Consider the following 21130-nt stretch of genomic DNA (forward strand, 5'->3'; position numbering starts at 1 on the left):
TGGGATAGTTAGCAAACTTGTCAAATTTGCAGATGATACTAAAATAGGCGGCTCAGCAGATACAATCTCAGCAGGACAGGCTATTCAAAGGGACTGAGATAATATTCAGTTGTGGGCGACACCTGGCAAATGAAATTCAATGTGGACAAGTGCAAGGTATTACATGCAGGTAACAAAAATGTCCACTATAATGACACTATGGGAGGAATAGAACTAGATGAAGTAACAATTGAGAAAGACCTAGGAGTCTACGTGGACTCCTCACTTTCTCCATCCAAACAGTGTGGGGCAGCAATAAAAAAGGCAAACACGATGCTAGGGTATATTGTCAAAAGTGTATAGTTGAGATCAAGGGCAGTGATGTTCAGACTGTACAATGCACTAGTTAGAGCTCATCTGGATACTGTGGACATTTCTGGGCTCCACACTTCAAGAAAGATATCGCTGCTCTAGAGGCAGTTCAGAGGAGAGCAACCAGACTTATTCCAGGTCTGAAGGGAATGTCCTACTGAGAGACTGAGGGACCTGAACCTGATCAGCAGGGACACACGCACCCGGGGACACAAATGGAAATTGGGCTTCAAGGCATTCAAGACAGAAAACAGGAGACACTTCTTTACACAGAGAGGCGTCACAATCTGAACAAACTCCCAGCGATGTGGCTGAAGAGACAATTTGGGAACATTCAGAAACAGACGGGATAGGATCTTTGATCACTTAGTTATTAATGGATTTGATTTGGGGGCCCCTCACTGTAGCCCACTTGGCACAACATCACACTATCACGGGCTTAAACCCACTGTCTCGTAAACATTTGTATGAGCACACACATGTACAAACAAACATACAATGTACAAACATACATGTAAAGGCTAAAAAGGGAACTTTTAGCAGCAACAGCATCTTTTCTTAGCTAAAGTCTAGAGCACAATTGCGTTATGATATTTGGCCCTGGATGACATTGTATGTAACACAGCACAAACCCTGACCTGTAGATCTCTCCCTGCTCACAAAACAGACACAAGAAGAGAACATCACCACAATACTGCCGTAGTGCTTCTGAGGAGGTTAGACAGCATGTTGGGAATTGGAGATGTTTCTCACTGATGATGACCTCAAAATAATACAATTCTGTATTTTTGCTAACATGAAATAACAAGCCATTTTGTTTTAATATAAGCCAGTACTAATTACCTAGATGCTAGAATCATATTATTCTGGGTCTGAGATCATGGATATATTCAAATAAATATTACAGCATCTTGAGTTTCAAAGAAATATATATAAGAACATAAGAAAGTTTACAATCGAGAGGAGCCCATTCGCCCCATCGTGCTCGTCTGGTGTCCATTAATAACTGAGTGATCAAGGATCCTATCCAGTCTATCGAGTCTATATATTTTTTTTGTATAAGCAAGACACTGGACACATTTAGTTACGTTGTCTATTGACTGAAAAGAGGGAATACATGTACAGTACACATGTATTACAGTAGGGCCTGATACACAGACACAGAAAAACATAGGGCCTCCTGTGCCGCGTCACACGCCAGCTCTGAGACACAGAGAGAGAGAGTTCATACACATGAGCGCTGCATTGGGGAGAGAGAGAGAGAGAGAGAAGATGTGAGTCTCACACACACACACAGATACTGTCCGTCTCACTGATCCTGTCCAGCACCACACTGTCCCACACCTTCCTGCCAGAGTAAACGTCCTGCTGTGCTCCTGCTCTCTAGTGTGGTGCAGCCCCATCTAAGAAAGATGTACACGCCCCCTCCTGTCCCTCTCCCTCTCCTCTTCTTCTCTCTCCCTGCCCACACTATTCCATTTGTCAACTTGCATCGAATTACAGATAAAATGCCACTTCAATTCAGACTGACACAATATATTTAAAGAAGCCTCTGATACGTCTGACTTCAGTCCTAAGGACCAGTGTGTGGAATAATGTAACTGTACCTACACGGAGGAAAACTATTTGGCGCATGAGAAAGAGGTCATTTTGAGAAAAAGGCAGATAAAAACATGCAATTACAATGTATTTCCCATAAAATATGACCGTTAATGTCACACAAATTAATTGACTATTGATATACAACTTCTAAATTGACAAAATCTAAAACAGTACACTTGTAATAGGATTTTTTGTATGCTTGGGTTTCACTTGTATTTAGTTCAACACGAAGCTCAATGCCTACAAGGGAAATGGCCATAGATGGAGTAGTATATGCCTTGCAAATCAAACGTTTGAAAGATATGTGATTCAATAGGGAGAGTTTTAAAATTAGTGGCTGAACTTCTACATGAGAAATGCTTTCAGGAGCCACATTTATGCCAAGTGCTATTGACGACTTGGGATACAAATATACACACCAAGGATTTATATCATTGGCGATGGATGTATACATTATGAAAGTATGGCAGGTCTAGTTGCCAAATATCCCAGAACAAGAAAAACGACATATGGAAGTGAAATCACAATGTTTGCCTGTAGTGTCTCACCTTAAGAAACATGACAAAGAAACAAAGTTCAAGTGAAAGCATTTATTTCAGTTCTGTTTCATTTATTTCAAGTTTCAGCTCATTCTAGCTTCATATTATGTAAATCCATACAATACTACAGAAAATAATATTACTGGCTACAGTAGCATGAATACACAACACAGATACAAATGTAGCCCAAATACAGCAATTACTGCTCCTCAGCCTTTATTTTATAGCGCCTTCAGATGAGTCTCTAATTACGCTGTGTGCTTAGCCACGCCCCTGCAGGGCGGTGTGTGACGTCACAAAGCGGGCCGCTATATAAGCCCCTGCGCGCGTTCTGAGCCGTAGCTTGAGCGCCGGACATGAGGTGGTGCGGACGCCTCTTCCTGCGAGGGTCTTCTGGACAGAGAAGGACCCTGTAAGTTCACGTTTCTCATGAATTGATGTCGATACGTTTTTCTTCAGTGTTCTGGCTGCTCCCCCCGCAGCCCCCGCGATAAAATGCTGACAAAAAGGCCCGACATTGACCGCGATGTCCTCCGACCACAGACCCGTCCGCGCAGGCGCCGCTGCCGGGGATGTTACTCGCACTTTACTCGCTCGCTCCGCGGCAGTTTGAGATGCACAGGCCGTTTATTTAGTATTTTCTCCGAAATGTCAGACGTGATGTTGCGTTTTAAACCGGCAGTCGTGCGATCTGCTCACTAACACAGGAAATGCAAGTGCAGGCCTAGTCGCGGTCTGATGCCTCTGCTGTTTATGAGCTGCGTCTATAAACGTGTTCACAGAAACGCCACATAACTCGGACATGTTGGAGCATCGCTGTCAGTCACTGCACTGCTGGTCCATCATGATGATGAACCCCACTGTTCAAACCCGTTGAAAGGCTCTGATTTAGGAAATGATTAGTTCAATTGAGTAATTGAGCTCAGTTTGAGCAGAATCCAGCAGGGTAGGGGCTCCTCTGGGACAGGGTTGAGACAGTGCTTTAAGCCCACTGCATTGTTACGGGATTGAAGAAACGTTAAAAACTTTGTTCTGTAGTACTATCAGTACTTTTGCATTTTTTGAGGAACATTAAAGGACATTTAAAGTAACTTGGAACAGCCTATACATGTAGTTAAAGGCATGAACTAGCAACCACTCATGGCAATCCTCATCCGTTTTCCAGCTGTGCCCCCAAAACCCGTAGCTGCATGGCGCCCCTGTGCTGCGCTGTGCTGAGTCTGATGCGTTTGTGTTCAAATGTTCTCCATTGCATGCAGGGCATCCCCCGGGACCCCAGTCTCCCACGATGGGGCGGCGTGGTGAAGAAACAAGAAGATCCCAAGCCAAAGACCAAGGAGGTACACTGTACATCGCTCTCTCTCTTGCTTACATTTTCAATTAAAGCTGCTTTATTGCCATGACTAACACAACATTAGTAATAATTATCAGTTTTCTATAGTACATTAATACAAAATAAGGTACGATATCAATTATTCCGCAGACTTTGTGCCTGATAAAATACAATTTAAAAAAAATGTTCACAAGATTGAAACGCGAAAGGTTGCGCGAGAGTCGCAGGAGGGAATCCCGCCGCTCGGCTTCTCACTGAATGAAATCTGAAATATGGGGATATGAGGCGGGTGGGCAGGCGGCAGATAAACACACTAACACTAACATGTTTTGTACTCTCTCTCTCTCAGGAGGGGGACAAGATGGTTTCTGAGGTCAGAAAGCCCTCTGTGTGTGGCTCAATTGAGAAGAATGAGCTTGAGTCACTAAAGAAGACGCTGAAATTGGTAAGACGGAGAAATGGACTGTCGGATAAGCAGATCCAGTCCATCAGTGTCTGTACTGTCTCTATCCTCTCTCCGTAGGGAGATATGGAAACATGGATATATGGATGACTCTCTCTCTCTCTCTCAGACGGATGTGAACAAGGCAGACAGAGAGGGGGTCACAGCGCTGCACAAGGCCTGCGAGCTGGGCAGGAAGGAAATGGTCCTGTACCTGCTTGAGATCGGGGCAGACACTGCTGCTGTCGACCACTTCGGTCACACGCCCCTGCGCGTGGCAGTCAAGCACAGGTCAGCACTGTACTGTGTGTCTGTGTGTTGTGTGGTAGTGCTGGGCGGTGTACGCACTGTGCTGTGTGTTTCTGTTGGCTTGTAATGACGTGTAATCCTGTATTCCCAGGCACTTTGAGATCATCCAGATCCTGCGGAGGGAGGAGGCCCCCGTGAGCATCGCCCCCTTCAAGCTGGGAATGGAGCTGGTCAGGTGAGTGCGGCCCACGTGGGTCTGTCCGCGCGCCTCCGCTTCAGGGCCGAGTCCCTGTGCTGCGCCGTCCCACGCTGACTCTCTGTCTCTGTTTCCTAGTGCCGTGAAAAAGAGGGACCAAGACCTGCTGCGGGCCTGGTCCCTAGCTGGGGTAGACATGGACCAGGGGAACTTTGAGAAGTGCACGGCCATGAAGAAGGCTCAACAGATGCAGGATCCAGACTTGATCCGCTGCCTGCTGGACTGTGGAGCCACCCCACTGGTGAGAGAGAGGGAGAAGGAGGGAGAGAGTGTGTGTGTGTATTATTAATAATAATATTTTTATTTCTTAGCAGACGCCCTTATCCAGGGTGACTTGCAACATAAGTGCAAAATTACAGTTAGGTAAAGGCATCAAACATTTACAAATTCAGATTTACATTATACAAAGCAATTCAAGATATAATACATTTTACAACTTCCAATTTACACAGTTCAGTACAGTAAGTGAGGTCCTACATCCTGGAAAGTAAAGCGAAGTCCTGTCAAGATGTAGGTCACAGTCAAGGGCTACAGGAAAGGGAGCAAGGAGGAAATCAACCGATAACACAAGAAGCATGATAACACTCTGAAATGCTATCTAACAGGGATTAAAAGGGCTAATATTGCAAGTACTGTAACTAACAAACAGTCGCTGCTCTTACTACAATGCAGGTGCAAGTATGGCGCTAATTGGGCCCATATGCGAGATGCACAATTCTTCGCTAAACAAGTAACCACATAAACAATCACTGCAGCTCTTAACTAAAGTAGGAAAGACAGAGAAAAGCGGCACTGAACTGGGCGAGTCAGACGGCTCCGCTGGCTTGTGTTGCGTGTTCGTGCGCTGTGTGTGTTTATGTGCGTTCATTTCATTCCAGAGTCCGGTTCCCGTCCTTGAGCCCCTGACCACGCCGGCGCCAGCGATGCCCCCCCCCTGGGAGACGCCACCGGCGATCCCGCCCCCCCCTGTGCCTCCGCCACCGACCGTGCCCCCCACTGAGACGGCACCGGTGACCCTGCCCACCCCAGTGCCTGCGCCAGTGATCGTGCCCCCCACTGAGACGGCACCGGTGACCCTGCCCACCCCAGTGCCTGCGCCAGTGATCGTGCCCCCCACTGAGACGGCACCGGTAACCCTGCCCACCCCAGTGCCTGCGCCAGTGATCGTGCCCCCCACTGAGACGGCACCGGTAACCCTGCCCACCCCAGTGCCTGCGCCACCGACCGTGCCCCCCACTGAGACGGCACCGGTGACCCTGCCCACCCCAGTGCCTGCGCCAGTGATCGTGCCCCCCACTGAGACGGCACCGGTAACCCTGCCCACCCCAGTGCCTGCGCCAGTGATCGTGGTACCTCGGGAGCGCCATGAGGAGGAGCCGGTCCCCCGGGAGCGCCATGAGGAGGAGCCGGTCCCCCGGGAGCGCCATGAGGAGGAGCCGGTCCCCCGGGAGCGCCATGAGGAGGAGCCGGTCCCCCGGGAGCGCCATGAGGAGGAGCCGGTCCCCCGGGAGCGCCATGAGGAGGAGCCGGTCCCCCGGGAGCGCCATGAGGAGGAGCCGGTCCCCCGGGAGCGCCATGAGGAGGAGGCAGTACTAGCAGTCGTGCTGACGGAGGTTCAGCTGTCTGTGGCGGAAGAGGAGCAGGACGCAGCTCCTGAGGAGACGCCCACAGCGGTGAGTACCATGCGCCCCAGTCCTGGAGCTGCAGTACGTGCAGCCACCGGCTGAGCCGAAGGGCGGCCCGCTGTCCTTCTGCTGGCAGTGAGAGAGCGCCCGCTCCTCAACGCGGCCGCCAGATAACTGAGGATGACTTGACCGAAGGGTCAGCAGCAGGGAATACAATGAACATCCGCCAAACACAGGTCGATTTAGCCAGTGGTGGGTAAATCTGTCAATCTTACCAGGCAACAAGTGTACAGGAACTTCACTTGTTTTAATTTCTCATAATGTATTGGTCGATCCGTTTCAAAAAGTGCTTGAGTTCTAATAGTTGCGTTCATATTCGCACAATCAGTGGGATTCTGCAGGTCTGCGCATGTCTGCGGACATCTGCGCTACAACGCGCCCCATGGCTTCCTTACAGAGAAGCACACGAGTGTATAATATGTGCAGTGCAATTAAACTACCACGAATCTACAGCTGGGATGTTAACCCACCTAAAAGCCAAACGCCCTTCTGCGAAACTAGCAATGACAGGAAAGGAAAGAGGAGCAACAAACACATGAACACACACACACAGCAGCCACTGCTCTTTATTCTGTATTCACTGGAACTCAAACGCACAGGTGTGTTTCCGAACGCAGAGCGGCAGTCTGAGTGAGGTGTGGAGAGGAAGAGTCAATCGTTTATAAATTAGCTAGATGGGTAGGTCTTGTACATTTTGTATTTCGCTGTTGTGACCGGAAAACATTGCCACAAGGACGCTAACGTTCAGGCATTTTCATTGCAGCTCACATTGCTAAACTGCAATTGAATGAAAATGTATAAAAAATGAAAGAAAAACATATTTGTCTGTCAATTACAGCTGTAATTGCAAAATATTCCTTTATAAACAAACCGTCACAACCTTTATAGTTAGTTTGAAATTGTGACAATGAACAGTTGTGATAATGTCGGGACAATAATACGAGAGTTGACAGGTCTGCTGTTATGATGCCATTTCCATACGTCTTCTAATAATGCATTTTTACATGGATATTTATTTAACAAAGTTCTTATGTTTGATAAGTATTCATCAATTGCATCAATTACAACGTATTAATTTATGGGGAAACGATTTGCGATGGAGACGTGCATTTTTGCTGCTGAAGAGAAACGTGTTTTGTTTGCATCGCGTCTTTGCTGGCGTGCAGGTACTGAGCAATGGAAGGACGTTACGGTCTGTCATCATCCCTAGACATGATATTTTTGACCCAAACCAAAGGACCCCTCAGCCCTGGCGCTCAGCTGATAAAGCAGGTGTCGGGTTATGCATTGCGGAGAGAGCAGTGGTCAGAGTGCAGATGACAGAGAAACGGACTTTTACATTGTAGCTTAAAAACAATTACTTTTAATGACGCCATTAATTTTAATTACTTTTGATTAATTTCCTGAATAAATGTCATGGATAAGGGCGTCTGCCAAGAAATACAATTTAATAATAATAATAGTGACATGTTCACCACACATTTACGCACCCTCGTGTATTTCTGGTGAAGTCGATTTTATCCCCTGGTCAGCAGCATCCAGTCCCCTAGTCAGCGCCGCTGTGCAGAACAGCTCGCGCTTCTACCCAGTTAAGGAGCAGGTTCAATTAGAGCCGCTTGTCTCCGGGAGCGAGTCCTCAGACCTCACAGATCAGTGGCATGATTCACACGTGTCTCTGAGCTGTAGAGTCCGTCTGCTAGGTGTCATTCGCCTAATAAATCTACTTGAGCCGTGCATAGCACTCGGCCCGGCGCAGTAACGCAGACGGTGTGCAGCGCTGCGCTTGTCCGCTAGAGCCGCGCTGCTGCGCTCCTGTACTCAATATGCGCCGTGCTGCTGCTCCGCGGTTGTGTGCAATGTGATGGACATGTAATCCTGTCGCTATTGTGACTTGTGCAGAGATCCACACAGTCTGAGCCGGACAGTCGGAGCCACATCAAGGCACCTCGGGACCAAATGAGGCAGGTTTTATGAACAGGAAATCATTTCGCAGCATTACTGTTCACGCACTTATGACGTTAATCACCGTTTGTATGACAATTACACAGTGCCAGTACTAGACGGTCAGGTCACCCATGACTTCCCATATGATCTGTGACTGCGCCTGCCTGTGGCCAGGCTCTGTGCACGACTCTGTGCTGCGATCGTGTCTTTAGCTCGGTTTGATTGTCTCCGGCGTCGGCTTTAATGTCCCGCAGGGAGCCGGCAGGCGGACGCACGGCGGACTGCTCTGTGCTGTCGTCGGCTCTGTGTGTCGGTTCGGCTGCAGCCCTGTGTTTTAGCCCCTCCCCCCCGAGTGTCACACGGCCACACGTGACACATGGTGACCGTGTACTGAGACTCTGCTCTGTCCTATCTGCACACAGAATCTTCCGTCACAGCAAGAGACCCAGACCGCAGCATCCGAGCAGCCCGTAGAGGACGAGGATCCTGGACAGGACGGCTCTGAGCATCACCCCGCAGGTATGTTCTGGTGAGAGGAGTCTCTCCGTGGGAAGCCAGCGTTTCTGTCCTGTGGTTCGTTGGTTTTCATCAGGGCCTTTTGAAAATGTTTCACAGCTGTAGACATTGTCGTCTCCTGCAACGCTTGAGCTTTGAACTGGACCCAGAGTCCAGGCCGACGGGACGGTGTGGGGAGGCGATGCAGGGGACAGAGACGCTGACACGTGTGTCTCTGTGTTTCAGATGCTGCGGAGGTGCCGAGCCAGGCCAGACTGTCCAGGTGGAAACGCCTCTCCAACTTCTTCCTCCGCCTGTGTTGCTGCAGGGCGGATGTGAGGGAGTAATGCCAGGAAGTATCCCCTAGCGTGTGCGTGTGCGTGCGTCTTAGAGAATACTATGTGTGAGAGTCTCCATATGTAGTGTCTTAGTATATAGTGTATAAGTACCCTATACACTATATACTGAGATGCTGAGACTTATATACTATATACCGAGACGTGTATAATATATACTGAGATGCTGAGATTTGTATTCCATATACCGAGACGCATGCAAGTCTCAGCATCTCCGTATATATTGTATGTGTCTCGGCATCTCTGTATATATTAAATACTATATACTGAGACAAATATAATCTATACTGAGATGCTGAGACTTGCATGCGTCTCGGTATATAGTATATAATATATACTGAGATGCTGAGACACATACAATATATACTGAGATGCTGAGACTTGCATACTATATACCGAGGCGCATGTAAGTCTCGGCATCTCAGTATATAGTATATAAGTTTCAGCATCTCCGTATATACTGTACATGTCTCGGTATATAGTATATAAGTCTCGGTATATATTATATACTATATACCGAGACACATACAATATATACTGAGATGCTGAGACTTCTATATTATATACTGAGACACGTACAATATATACTGAGATGCTGAGACTTCTATATTATATACTGAGACACGTACAATATATACTGAGATGCTGAGACACGTACAATATATACTGAGATGCTGAGACTTGCATACTATATACCGAGGCGCATGTAAGTCTCGGCATCTCAGTATATAGTATATAAGTTTCAGCATCTCCGTATATACTGTACATGTCTCGGTATATAGTATATAAGTCTCGGTATATATTATATACTATATACCGAGACACATACAATATATACTGAGATGCTGAGACTTCTATATTATATACTGAGACACGTACAATATATACTGAGATGCTGAGACTTCTATATTATATACTGAGACACGTACAATATATACGGAGATGCTGAGACTTCTATATTATATACTGAGACACGTACAATATATACGGAGATGCTGAGACTTCTATATTATATACTGAGACACGTACAATATATACTGAGATGCTGAGACTTCTATATTATATACTGAGACACGTACAATATATACTGAGATGCTGAGACACGTACAATATATACTGAGATGCTGAGACTTGCATACTATATACCGAGGCGCATGTAAGTCTCGGCATCTCAGTATATAGTATATAAGTTTCAGCATCTCCGTATATACTGTACATGTCTCGCTATATAGTATATAAGTCTCGGTATATATTATATACTATATACCGAGACACATACAATATATACTGAGATGCTGAGACTTCTATATTATATACTGAGACACGTACAATATATACTGAGATGCTGAGACTTCTATATTATATACTGAGACACGTACAATATATACGGAGATGCTGAGACTTCTATATTATATACTGAGACACGTACAATATATACTGAGATGCTGAGACTTCTATATTATATACTGAGACATGTACAATATATACTGAGATGCTGAGACACGTACAATATATACTGAGATGCTGAGACTTGCATACTATATACCGAGGCGCATGTAAGTCTCGGCATCTCAGTATATAGTATATAAGTTTCAGCATCTCCATATATACTGTACATGTCTCGGTATATAGTATATAAGTCTCGGTATATATTATATACTATATACCGAGACGCATACAATATATACTGAGATGCTGAGACTTCTATATTATATCCTGAGACACGTACAATATATAGTACAATATATGAGATGCTGAGACTACATGCAGTTAAAAGGGATGCCAAATGGCTAAACTCGGCTCTTGAAACAGAGAAGGTCGTTAAGAGGCTTCTGGAGATGCCTGAGCTCAGACCCCCAACCCAACAGAGCCACTTATTACTCCTAGGTCTCCTCAAGAGGAGTTTAAAATGACTCTGATATATGCAATAAGCCCACAGAGCATTTTACACAATTCATTAAGCAGTGTGAAATATGAATATATTGCAGACCCTATTTCTGTTGCTGTGTATGTTTTGTTACAACTGTATATAGAAAAGCGAAATAGTCAAATCTATCGCATCGATATAATGTCATGTATTGCAGTGCACTGTGCATGTTTCAACACCATTGTGCATTACTGAGATGCAGACAATGAGTCTTATACCCTCAGGACTCTTGTCTTGTGGAAGGACCGTGTAAAGTGTTTGGTGAAGCAAGTTCTTAATAAAACGTTCAAATATTCGACTGTGTCGGTTTGGTCTTTATAATTCCCCCTGTTGTTATGGTTATGTTATTCATTTATTGATCGGTTTTCTCCATTAGTAGCCCATCTCTATTTTCTGTGCCTGATCGTTTAGGGTTAACCCTATCTCACTACAGACCTGCCTGACTGACACATGATCCGGTGTGACTCTAGTGTGACTGTGTCTCCCTGCGCTTATCTCTCTAGATAGGTCTCACTCCCCCGAGATGCTGAGACTGGAGATTATTTATCTAACACACACTAACTAACACACACACGCAGACACACACACACTAACACACACATACATACACGCACACACATACACAGACACACACACGCAGACGCGTAGACACACACACGCAGACACATACACACACAGACACACACTAACACACACATACATACACGCACACACATACACAGACACACACACGCAGACGCATACACACTGACACGCGTAGACACACACACGCAGACACACACACATACATACACGCACACACATACACAGACACACACGCAGACGCATACACACTGACACACGCGTAGACACATACACACACAGACACACACTAACACACAGACACACACTGACACACACACACACACACCTACACACACGCAGACATACACACACTAACACCTTTAAAACTTAATAATTGTATTTATTCAATCTTTACATTCATCTTTTCTTTAAATAATACGTTTGATCTATTCTGTAATGCAGGAAACTTGGTCTTGTGTAGGAGTAGTATTTACTGAGAACATTTGATTACTGAAAGTTTCAATTTACATTTTCTGTATTACATTTCTTTTAATTTTGTGCATATTCAGTATTTTCTCAAGTTCAGGTCGTTTATACTGCCTTTTCATTCTTTATACGTAAAAGTTGCTAACTATTAAAATGTGAGCAAAGTGGAGGAAGGGCTGAAACTCAGTGTTCAGAAGGGCCGTGATATCCAGCCTGCATGTCATAAGAGCAGTCTACCGCAGGGACCCCGGCAGTCGTGTAGTCAATCAGACTCTCTCACACACACACATATATACACCGATCAGCCATAACATTATGACCACCTGCCTAATATTGTGCAGGTCCCAAAACAGCCCTGACCCGTCGAGGCATGGACTCCACTAGAGCTCTGAAGGTGTGCTGTGGTATCTGGCACCAAGACGTCAGCAGCAGATCCTTTACAGTGAGGGAAAAAAGTATTTGATCCCCTATCAATCAGCAAGATTTCTGGCTCCCAGGTGTCTTTTATACAGGTAACGAGCTGAGACTCTCTTAAAGGGAGTGCTCCTAATCTCAGCTCGTTACCTGTATAACAGACATACCGTGTGATGTCCGCACTCATGCTTTCATATCAAGACTCCCAGCTGTTTTGATAAAACAGACTTCTTTATAATGCTGTGGCTTCTCTACAATATGACGCCGTAATCTCTGAATAAGTTTGTGATTTTCACATCAGGGCTTCATGCTGAAACTCCACCGATGAACAGACACGCCTTGACACGTCTCGCGAGACTAAAGCTTACCATTTTGAAGACTGGCACCTTTTTCCGTTGTTAGATAACTGACGTGATCGTGACGACCCTTTTGCACTGGGGCATGCGGTGGCGTTATCTGGGAATTCACTAAGTGCGTTGAACTGGACTCCCCTGAACTCGGACAGGCGGGTAGTGTAAACCCGTGACCCGCTGCTCTGTTGACATCGGCAGCGTGGCAGAGCGACGGTGACACTCCTGCCTCAACTGGGTGCAGTCGGCTGGAGTCTGCGGTGTTCGGCAGGCTGAAGAGATAATCAACAAGACGCGGAAAATAAATCCATATAGTTTAATGAACAATATAAGAATCAGTCATTTACATGTGATCCAAGTGAAGGATTAAGGCTGCCTTTACCCTGCTGTGGTACCATGGGGTCTCTGTGACCCCACTCCAATGGTACTGTCAACGTAACTTTTTTCATGGTACCAGAGCAGGGTTAATTCTCCTGATTAATTTAGTGTCTGGGGACGAGTAGCCTCTGTACAGCATGCAGGCCGATCTCAGAGCACTTTATTCACCGAGTTATTCACTAATAGAAGTATTTTTCATGAGTATTTAAAATTTTAGCAGCTATTAATCTCCAATCATCCAAAATGTCATACTGGATAACTGTCCACACCTCAAATGAAAATTCAAAAATGTAACAAATACTCATTAAAAAACTATAAAACCTGAGATCTAACAGTTGAGCATAATTGTGTGAGTGTTTGTACTTATGTATTAAAATATTGCAAAGACTCTTAATTTCATTTTTACATGAAAAAAACGTTTGTCCCCAGATTGAGATTCTTCCAATGTCATTCCGGACAGCAGACACTCAGGAGCGTTTTCACCCATTTCACACATTTTGCCAGCCATGTGACGCACGTTGCATCATTCAGAAGAGTGTGAAGGACCCCAGACTGAGCAGAAAGTTTAGTCAGTCTCTCCTAAAATGTTGATAATTTGACCTTTTCGATCGCTGGTGCACTAGGGTACAGAATTCTGTGTCATACTGGACAACACTTACAAAGCATTTATAATATTGTTTTTTTATTATTATTTTTATTGTGTTTTTAATGTGAAAGATGACATTGAATAGTTGTAGGTCTAAGTAATACATTTATATAAATGGTTAAGTAATTGCCTGATTCATAAGTTAAAACTTGTATTTTTCATACCGGAAAACGATCACTTTCCGTAATCCAACAATGTCACTCGTTATCTGGAGTGACTTGCTTATATGCTTTTTTGTTTTTAGGAATATTTGTAAGCGTGTAGGCGTGTTGTCTTAATAACACACTAACATGTTTATAATATTACTTCTGTAGTTTTAATGCAAATTCTGTCTGTGTGGATGTCCTTAAATAACAAGCAAACGGCAACATGGTCATTATTGTTTTAATTTATGTTTATGCCATGAAGCAATTTGCACGTTTTAAGAGAATATTTCAATCCAAGTTCAGAAATTGCGTAATTCCTATATATTTAAAATTATATGATATCAAAACGTTTAACATACTTTTTATTCTGTTGAATTGTTAATTGAATTGACCTCATGTCATAAATGAGTTACAACGTTGTTGTTGCCATTTTTTTAATGGCATGTTTACATGGTTCCTGTATCACCTAAAAATAGTTACTGAAAATGATAACGTTAATGTTTTTAAATCTTAAAATGTTTTACAGCCACTGTTTTATCAAAGCCTGTGCCTCGAGTGGAATTGTATTACATCAAAGTGACGTCTCACTTCTGATTATTTACTGTTAATTAAGAAAATGATGCATGTAGTGACTCTCACTCTGGGTTAAATACAGAATGATTTTTAAGTGCATCTCTGCTGCAGAGACTCTCTTTAGAGATCATCCCACATGAAATGTCACAGCGTGTCACTCCGAGTAGCAATATCAGTCAAGCAGGACGACACAGATTATTCTTGTAAAAATACACAAGTCTGTGTCCTTGAGTTAAAGATACAACAATAATCATCATTTTTACTAGAAAGCATTTTCAGACATTTCCCAGCATTGTTCACTCTGCAGCTTCAAACAATGCGCCGATGTCGATAGAAAAGCCCAAATATGTGAGATTAATTGTTATTTATTTATTTTTGTGGGGCTGGATATGTTTGTTGAGATCAAACTATGAATACTTATAACCCACTCTATGCTGAAAAAAACCGGTTTGACATTTCTGATACTAGAAATCATATGATTTATAATAAAGTATAAATGATTTTTTTCAGAAATAAAACTTTTTGAAATATATTCATAACATTCTAATTAAGGTACAAAGAGCTATAATTTTTTTCCATTTTAAAATGCTTATTCGTCACTGTCCCTACACGGCGGCTCAGAGCTGTTATAACAACACACTGCAAACAGGGACATAGTGCAACTCATATGTGTGTGTGTGCGTGTGTGTGTGTGTGTTCATTGCCACAGACAGTCCAGGCACGGGGGAGATGAGATTGTCGCTCAGCACTGCAGTCGGGCGGAGCGTCGTTATTCTGCAGCAGCACAGACCCAGGCACAGGTGAAAGACATTACAAATGTAAAACAGAGCGACTCAGTCGGCAGCGGCCGGTTTACACGCCATGAAATAGAAATAATTAGTGGCGACGTCCACCACGGTGTCAGGAGAGGAGACGGCCATGAGCTCCAGCAGTCTGTGAGGAGACAGAGGAGGCGAGATGTGATCGGGACAGCGAGGATTCGGAGTTATAGGAAGACAACAGCCAAGAGAATACAACCCCAATTCCGAAAAAGTTGGGACAGTATGGAAAATGCAAAAAAACTAACAAAAAGAGTCATTTGAAAATTCAATTCACCCTGTACTATATTGAAAACACATTATTAACACATTATTTGATTAATTTATTTCTGAAAATATACACTCATTTCAAATCTCCAAACAGTCGACTGTTTACCACTGTGTAACATCACCTTTTCTTTTAATAACACTTAAGTGTTTGGCACTGAAGACACCAGTTGGTTAGCAAGCGGGATTTTCCCCCATTCATCCATTAAGCATTTCCTCAGCTGCGCAACTGTACGGGGCCTTCGTTGTCTTATTTTGCGCTTCATAATGCGCAACACATGCTCAATGGGAGACAGGTCAGGACTGCAGGCAGGCCATGCTGGCACCCGCACTCTGCCTACGCAACCATGTGCCTGTAATCCGGGCAGAATGTGGTTTGGCATTGTCCTGCTGGAAAATGCAGGGACGTCCCTGGAAAAGACAAGATCTGGATGGCAGCACGTTGCTCCAAAATGTGTACATATCTTTCTGCATTAATGGTGCCCTCACAGATGTGCAAGTTACCCCTGCCATGGGCACTGACACACCCCCATACCATGACAGATGCTGGCTTTTGGACCTGACGCTGGTAACAGCTTGGATGGTCCTTTTCCTCTTTGGCCCGGAGAACACGACGGCTGTTTTGTCCAAAAACTAATTGAAATGTTACCTCATCGGACCACAGAACACGATTCCACTGTGCTGCTGTCCATCCCAGATGAGACCGAGCCCAGAGAAGCTGGCGGCACTTCTGGACAGTGTTGATGTGGCTTCTGCTTTGCATAGTAAAGCCTTAACTTGCATCTGTGGATGCAGTGGCGAATGGTGTTGACTGAGAAAGCTTTACCAAAGTATTCCCGAGCCCATGTCAGGACATCCATTACAGACTCATGACGGTTTTAAGACAGTGACGTCTGAGGGATGGGAGATCACACGCATTCAGAAGTGGTTTTTGGCCTTGCCCTTCACGCACTGAGATTTGACCGGATTCCTTGATTCTTTTAATTATATTGTGCACTGTAGAAGGTGAAATGCCCAGAATCCCACCGATTTGTCTTTGGGGAATGTCGTTCTCAAAGTGTTGGATTCACTGACGAATCTGTTGGCAGATTGGCGAGCCTCGACCCATCCTTGCTCTTGAAGGACGAGGCCTTTTTTGGAGGCTCCTTATATACTATGATTACACGATTGCCTCACCTGTTTCACATCACCTTCTTATTTTAACTATTAGTCCTAAATTGTCCCAACTTTTTTGGAACGTGTTGCATGCATCAATTTTAAATGTAATGTTTACCTTAAAAAAACGATGCAGTTGATTAGGTAAAACATCAAATACCTTGTCTTTATACGTTTTTTGTTTAAATACAAGTCAAAGTACATTTACAAATCACTCCTCTTTGTTTTTATTAGCATTTTCCATACTGTCCCAACTTTTTCAGAATTGGGGTTGTAATAATAATAATAATAATAATGTCTGGTTTTACTGAGATGAGCACAAACCAAATCCAGACTATGACCTAACCTGTGAGTTGCTAATTACAATTACAATACAAATGACTGTTTTCATTAACAGGCTTTAGACAGCGGCTCCTGGGAGCAACTGAACCCATGCAGGCCGTGTGGGACCTCACCTGGACTGGAACCCGTGAGACAGAGCCTGCGCTGCACGGGGGTCTCTCTTCAGGAGCAGCTGGTAGCTGGTGAAGGACTCCACAATCCCCATGAACCGGGACAGCGGCATCGAGCACCACTGCTGCACCCCATCACACCTGGACATAAACACACACCCCATCACATCTGGACACACAGCGGGCCAAGCCGTAACACACACATAATCCCACACAATCTAGCATATACACAGACAGATAAAGACACCAATGGACTCAGATACTGACTACCGTGCCCAACACACTCCTGCACTACACAAGCCAACCAAACACACACAATAACAAAAACACACTGACACGGTCCACAGACACATACAGACACATGCCCCTTGATCACATGGTTAAATCATCTGTCATTCCTGTCCACGTCTTATACAATCCTGCTTATATCTATGTATATATATATTTAGAGAGAGAGAGAGCACAGAGAGTTGTCACAATCTGAACAAACTCCCCAGCGATGTGGCTGAAGAGACAGTGTGGGATCATTCAGAAACAGACTGGATAGGATCCTTGATCACTTAGTTATTAATGGACACCAAACGAGCACGATGGGGCGACAGGCCTCCTCTCCATTGGACACTGTCTTATGTTCTTTTGTTCTTAAGAGTGATAGAGCAAGAGTGAGAGCAAAAGAGAGAGAGAGTGGGCTCTTACCACTTCTTGTCAGGGAAGGGCACCGACTCGTACATGTCCCGGTACAGGAGCCGAGAGCAGGGGCCCAGATGAGCCGGGCGGTACGGCCTCAGAGCCTCGTAGAACTGCGTGGAAAACCCCAGGAGGAGCTGTGACTGCGTGCATTTTACGTGAAGGTCTGAAGGTGCACAAGTGAGAAACAGGCCCCCGACTGCCCGACCGGCCCACCTGTGCGCAGACGGCGTTGAGGCGGTCCGAACAGTCACGGTAGCGCAGCTCCATGTCCATCGTGTAGCTGAGCAGCACCAGGCAGCCGCCGGGCTTCAGTAGCCTGCAGGCCTCGGACAGGAAGCGCGGCCAGTCGAACCAGTGCGCCGCCGTCATGGACGTCACCAGATCCGCCGAGCCGTCCGGGAACGGCAGCTCCTCTGCCGGGCACTCCCTGCACACACATACACATATTACAGCATTGTTGTGTGGAGGACTGGGGGAGGGAGCAATGCCACCACACCGCCCTGACCTGCTTTAATGGCACACATGCATGCACGCACACACATGCACAAACACGCACACACATGCATTACAGCACTTATATAATTAATACATAACTAAATGTATTCAGCGCACAAACACAATTACTTCTGTGACTGTGAAACAAAAAGGAGAAAAAGAAGTGGGGTGCTGTTGAGTCCCTCAGCCGGGAGAACGGAGGGGTGTGGGGGGCAGAGAGAACGCCAGAGGCAATGCCACCCTGCCGAGGGGGCTTTTGTAAGTGGGCAGTGAAGCTGGGCTCCCTCGGGGCCCAGAGAAGCTGGACGAGAGCTGGGAAAACAAGGGCATTGTTGTGTGGAGGACTGGGGGGGGGAGCAATGCCACCACACTGGCCTGACCTGCTTTACATGCATGCATGCACACGCACACGCACACACACAGGGCTGTCTCCGCTGAGCCCGTCTGGCCTCTAGCCTGCTCTGCCGAGGGACACATTCAATAGTTGTGGGAAAGAATGAAAGCCTCCAGACACAAAACAAGAATGTACGATTCTCCTTTCTTTTCTTCCACCCACTTCTTCTCCTTTTAAAACTGTCAATCAACCAGAGTCCCTATAGGAAGCCATGCGTTCAGTCACATGCGGCACAGCTTTCGTTCTATCCTTTTAAAAGTGTGTGTGTGCATTATATACATATAAAATACATCTCAAAGATATTTTAATCGCATTGTGTCTTTGTTCACAACCACTTCAGATCATGTTTGAACGTTTATGAGGCTAGAAAAAGAAAATGTTGTTGGTCAAACAGTGTCAGTTTGTGGTGCGGGGCCTCGAGGAGCAGTGGTGCCATCAGCCCCTCCCTCTAACCTGTAGGAGACGTTAGCAGGGTGGCACTCTGCCCTTGCCACCTCCAGCTGGGCAGGGCTGATGTCTGTGCCCACCACCTCCAGGAAGTGAGGGGCCAGCATGACAGTGCCCTGCCCGGAGCCACAGCCCACATCCAGCGCCTGCGTGAAGGGCTTCTCCTTCTGCTGAGAGAGGGAGACATACAGAGAAGTGATAGACAGCACAGAGGGAGAGCGAGAGAGCACAGGCAACGCAGCATGGCACAGAGAGAGACAGAGCGAACGTCAGTCACACACACACACACAGCACCATTAATCTGTAACTTAATTCAAAGCGACACATCATTGCTCTGCAAACAGATGTGCAAAGTCCAAGCACTCGCCTCACACTGAAAATGTGCGTTAAAAAGATTAACTTGCAAAAGATGACTAGAGTGAAAATGTGCCAGCGATACTCAGCGCATACAGGAGAGAATCTGTACCATCAAACCATCTGATCTGGACTCTGGGATCGTTAGCAAACTTGTCACATTTGCAGATGATACTAAAATAGGCAAACACGATGCTAGGGTATATTGTCAAAAGTGTAGAGTTGAGAACAAGGGCAGTGATGTTCAGACTGTACAATGCACTAGTTAGAGCTCATCTGGATACTGTGGACAGTTCTGGGCTCCACACTTCAAGAAAGATATCGCTGCTCTAGAGGCAGTTCAGAGGAGAGCAACCAGACTTATTCCAGGTCTGAAGGGAATGTCCTACTGAGAGACTGAGGGACCTGAACCTTTTCACCCTGGAACAGAGAACGTGTTTCGCAGGTTGTGCGCAGTGGCAGGGTCGGTACCTGCCGCCGCCCTTACCTTGCTCTCCAGGAAGCCCATGATGGCGCCGATGATCGTCTCTGGGGGCGAAACCCGGTGTCTCTTGTAAGCGGAGACCTGCGCCTTGTCCTCGAACAGACGGTGAGACATTTCTGCGGCGTGCTCCCCTCTCTCCTGCGTCCTCTCGTATTTTGGGATGTCAGCTCAGTGAACTGTGATCCAGGAAGGTATTTACCTGGGAGGCGCGATTGCTGATTAACCCCAGCGAGGCCATGCGACGCAGCTGCACTTTCTCCTCCCCCTCCCGCAGAGCAGAGGCACGTGTTTGCACAGCGCCTGTTCTGGGTGAATCGGACAGACAGGGCACGGGGTGGGACTGATGTTCAAAGGACATGCGAGTTCCCTGCATGACAGTAAATAGTATTCACCCCCCAAAAGCATCCACTACTGAATACTTTTGAGAGCCACTATACAGTGAGGGAAAAAAGTATTTGATCCCCTGCTGATTTTGTACATTTGCCCACTGACAAAGAAATGATCTGTCTATAATCTCACTGATAAAATACACCTACCATTAAAATGATAGGCTGATCATTTCTTTGTCAGTGGGCAAACATACAAAATCAGCAGGGGCTCAAATACTTTTTTTCCCCCACTGTATATTACTACCAAATTTCTCAGCAGACCCCCTTATCCAGACTGACTTACAATTTTTACAAGGTATCACATTATTTTTTACCCATTTATACAGCTAGGCATTTACTGGAGCAATCTAGGTAAAGTCCCTTGCTCAAGGGTACAACCGCAGCATCCCACCTGGGATTGTACCCACGACCCTGTGCTCCAGCGACCCGACCATTACTCCACACTATGA

General features: G+C 45.6%; 2 protein-coding genes across 3 annotated transcripts; one reads left to right on the forward strand and one right to left on the reverse strand.

Annotated features, from left to right (window-relative positions):
* The first annotated feature begins 2818 nt into the window (after positions 1 to 2818).
* Positions 2819 to 11474, forward strand: LOC136711737 (uncharacterized). Its single transcript, XM_066688188.1, has 9 exons — positions 2819 to 2904; positions 3752 to 3832; positions 4175 to 4270; positions 4398 to 4558; positions 4668 to 4751; positions 4851 to 5013; positions 5651 to 6445; positions 8824 to 8920; positions 9143 to 11474. Exons 3-9 carry the CDS (start codon positions 4187 to 4189, stop codon positions 9241 to 9243), a joined length of 1485 nt encoding a protein of 494 aa, XP_066544285.1. The 5' UTR covers positions 2819 to 2904; positions 3752 to 3832; positions 4175 to 4186; the 3' UTR covers positions 9244 to 11474.
* Positions 11475 to 13295: 1821 nt separating this feature from the next.
* LOC136711244 (ubiquinone/menaquinone biosynthesis C-methyltransferase UbiE) lies at positions 13296 to 20551 on the reverse strand. 2 transcript variants are annotated; one of them, XM_066687355.1, is made up of 6 exons: positions 20296 to 20551; positions 19461 to 19621; positions 18332 to 18545; positions 18125 to 18228; positions 17432 to 17569; positions 13296 to 15669 (listed from the first exon to the last, which is right to left on the reverse strand). In XM_066687355.1, exons 1-6 carry the CDS (start codon positions 20404 to 20406, stop codon positions 15570 to 15572), a joined length of 828 nt encoding a protein of 275 aa, XP_066543452.1. In that variant the 5' UTR covers positions 20407 to 20551; the 3' UTR covers positions 13296 to 15569. The 2 variants fall into 2 exon arrangements, with proteins under 2 accessions (XP_066543452.1, XP_066543451.1); XM_066687354.1 differs by having other exon boundaries at positions 19461 to 19624; positions 20296 to 20547.
* Between the last annotated feature and the right edge of the window lie 579 nt (positions 20552 to 21130).

The sequence above is a fragment of the Amia ocellicauda genome, chromosome 16 (genome assembly GCF_036373705.1).
Source record: "Amia ocellicauda isolate fAmiCal2 chromosome 16, fAmiCal2.hap1, whole genome shotgun sequence".
NCBI lineage: Eukaryota > Metazoa > Chordata > Actinopteri > Amiiformes > Amiidae > Amia > Amia ocellicauda.